The sequence below is a fragment of the Gracilinanus agilis genome, unplaced genomic scaffold (assembly GCF_016433145.1).
Source record: "Gracilinanus agilis isolate LMUSP501 unplaced genomic scaffold, AgileGrace unplaced_scaffold49413, whole genome shotgun sequence".
Lineage (NCBI taxonomy): Eukaryota > Metazoa > Chordata > Mammalia > Didelphimorphia > Didelphidae > Gracilinanus > Gracilinanus agilis.
Window position 1 is genome coordinate 1 of NW_025384037.1, and position 1,635 is coordinate 1,635.

Below are 1,635 nucleotides of genomic sequence, written 5' to 3' on the forward strand. Positions count from 1 at the left end.
CCTCCTCGGGGGGCGCGGCGGGGGCCGGGGCCGGGAGGGGGACGCCCCCCGCCCCATGCGTGCGCCGGTGGTACAGGAACTTGGTGAGGTTGACGAAGGTCTTGCCGCAGGGGCAGGCGTGCAGCGGGTTGGGGGTGTGGGTGCGCCGGTGCGCCAGGAGCAGCGCCTCCGTGCTGAAGGCCAGCCCGCAGTCCACGCACAGGAAGTGGGACTCCCCGCTGTGCTCGCCCAGGTGCTGGTCCAGGCCGGGGGGGCTGGGGAAGGCCCGGCTACACAGGGGGCACTTGAAGAGCCCCTCCCGGTGGCTGCGCAGGTGCTGCTGCAGCTGGTGGGGTGACAGGAAAAGCTGGTCGCAGGTGGGACAGAGGAGCTCGGGGGAGGCCCCGCTGGGGGGGTCCCCGCCGGCCCTCCTTGGTGGCCGGCGGCCCCCCCGGCGCTCCCGGCCGGCCCCGCCGCCCTCCCCGTTGCGCAGCTCGTAGCTGTGGTCGGAGGCGGGGGGCAGGTCGGGGGCCCCGGAGGTGTCGGGGCCGGCGGCCGCAGGGCCAAAGTGGGTGGCCTGGTGCTCCAGGAAGTCCCCGGGCAGGTGGAAGAGCTGGGAGCACTCGGAGCACTTATATAGGAGCAGCTCCACCTCGGCCACCACCTCCCCCTGAGCCCCCGCGGCACCGCCGGCCTCCCCGGCCTCCTCGGCCTTCCGGTAGGAGTGCTCCAGGGCCACCTGGGCTTGGCCGGGCTGGGGCCCCGCGGCCGGAGGGGGCGAGGGCTGGGGGGGGGAGGCGGCCACGGCCGCCACGGCCCGGAGGTGCGTCTGGCGGTGGCTCAGCCACAGCTCCTGCCTGGCGAAGAGGGCCTTGCAGTCCACGCACTCATAGTGGATGGTGCTGGCGCTGATAGTGGGGGGCGGCTTGGCTGGGGGCGCCTCGGGGGGGGCCGGCTCCTGGGTGCTCAGCAGCTTGAGGTGCATCTCCTGGTGCTCGAGGAGCTGCCCGGGGGACAGCAGCAGCTGCCCACACTCCAGGCACTGGTACTGGCTCTCCTGCACCAGGGTCTGGTACAGGCCAGAGCTGCCCGCCGCCTCGCCGGCCACCGACACCCCGGGGTCCACGACGCCCACCACCTCGAAGTGCTGCTGGGGGAGGTGCAGGTTCTGGTGCAGGAGCACGTCGTCCAGGGAGCTGAAGAGCTGGTTACACTCGGAGCACACATAGCGATGCTCGATGTACAGGACCGTCTCCTCCGACTCCTCTGTCATGGCGGCCGGGCCCTGGGGACAGAGACGAGGCGGGCGTCAGTCCGAGCGGCCCCCACGCCTTCCCCATCCCTTCTGGGTGCTCTGGCCAGACTTCCCCTCTCTGGGGTTCCGGCACCCTCAACTCCACTCCCCCAATTCTGCTTCCTCACCCCGATTCCCCAGGCCCACCTCCAGCTACTTACCCTCACCTTCGGTCTTAGAATCAATACTGTGTATCGGTTCCAAGGCAGAAGAGCCGGAAGGGCTAGGCAAATGGGGTGAAGTGACTTGCCCAGGGTCACCCAGCCAGGAGGAATCCAGGACCTCCTGACTCCAGGCCTGGCTCTCTATCCATTGAGCCACCTGGCTGCCCCCTCCAATGACTTCTTCACATGTCCATTGCT

At 70.3% G+C, this 1,635-nt stretch overlaps 1 protein-coding gene across 1 annotated transcript; it reads right to left on the reverse strand.

Annotated features, from left to right (window-relative positions):
• Positions 1–19: 19 nt before the first annotated feature.
• Positions 20–1,252, reverse strand: LOC123255617 (zinc finger protein 574-like; the record flags this gene model as incomplete). Its single annotated transcript, XM_044684375.1, has 1 exon — positions 20–1,252. A coding segment is annotated over exon 1 (1,233 nt), but the record flags the coding sequence as incomplete, so codon positions are not given.
• Between the last annotated feature and the right edge of the window lie 383 nt (positions 1,253–1,635).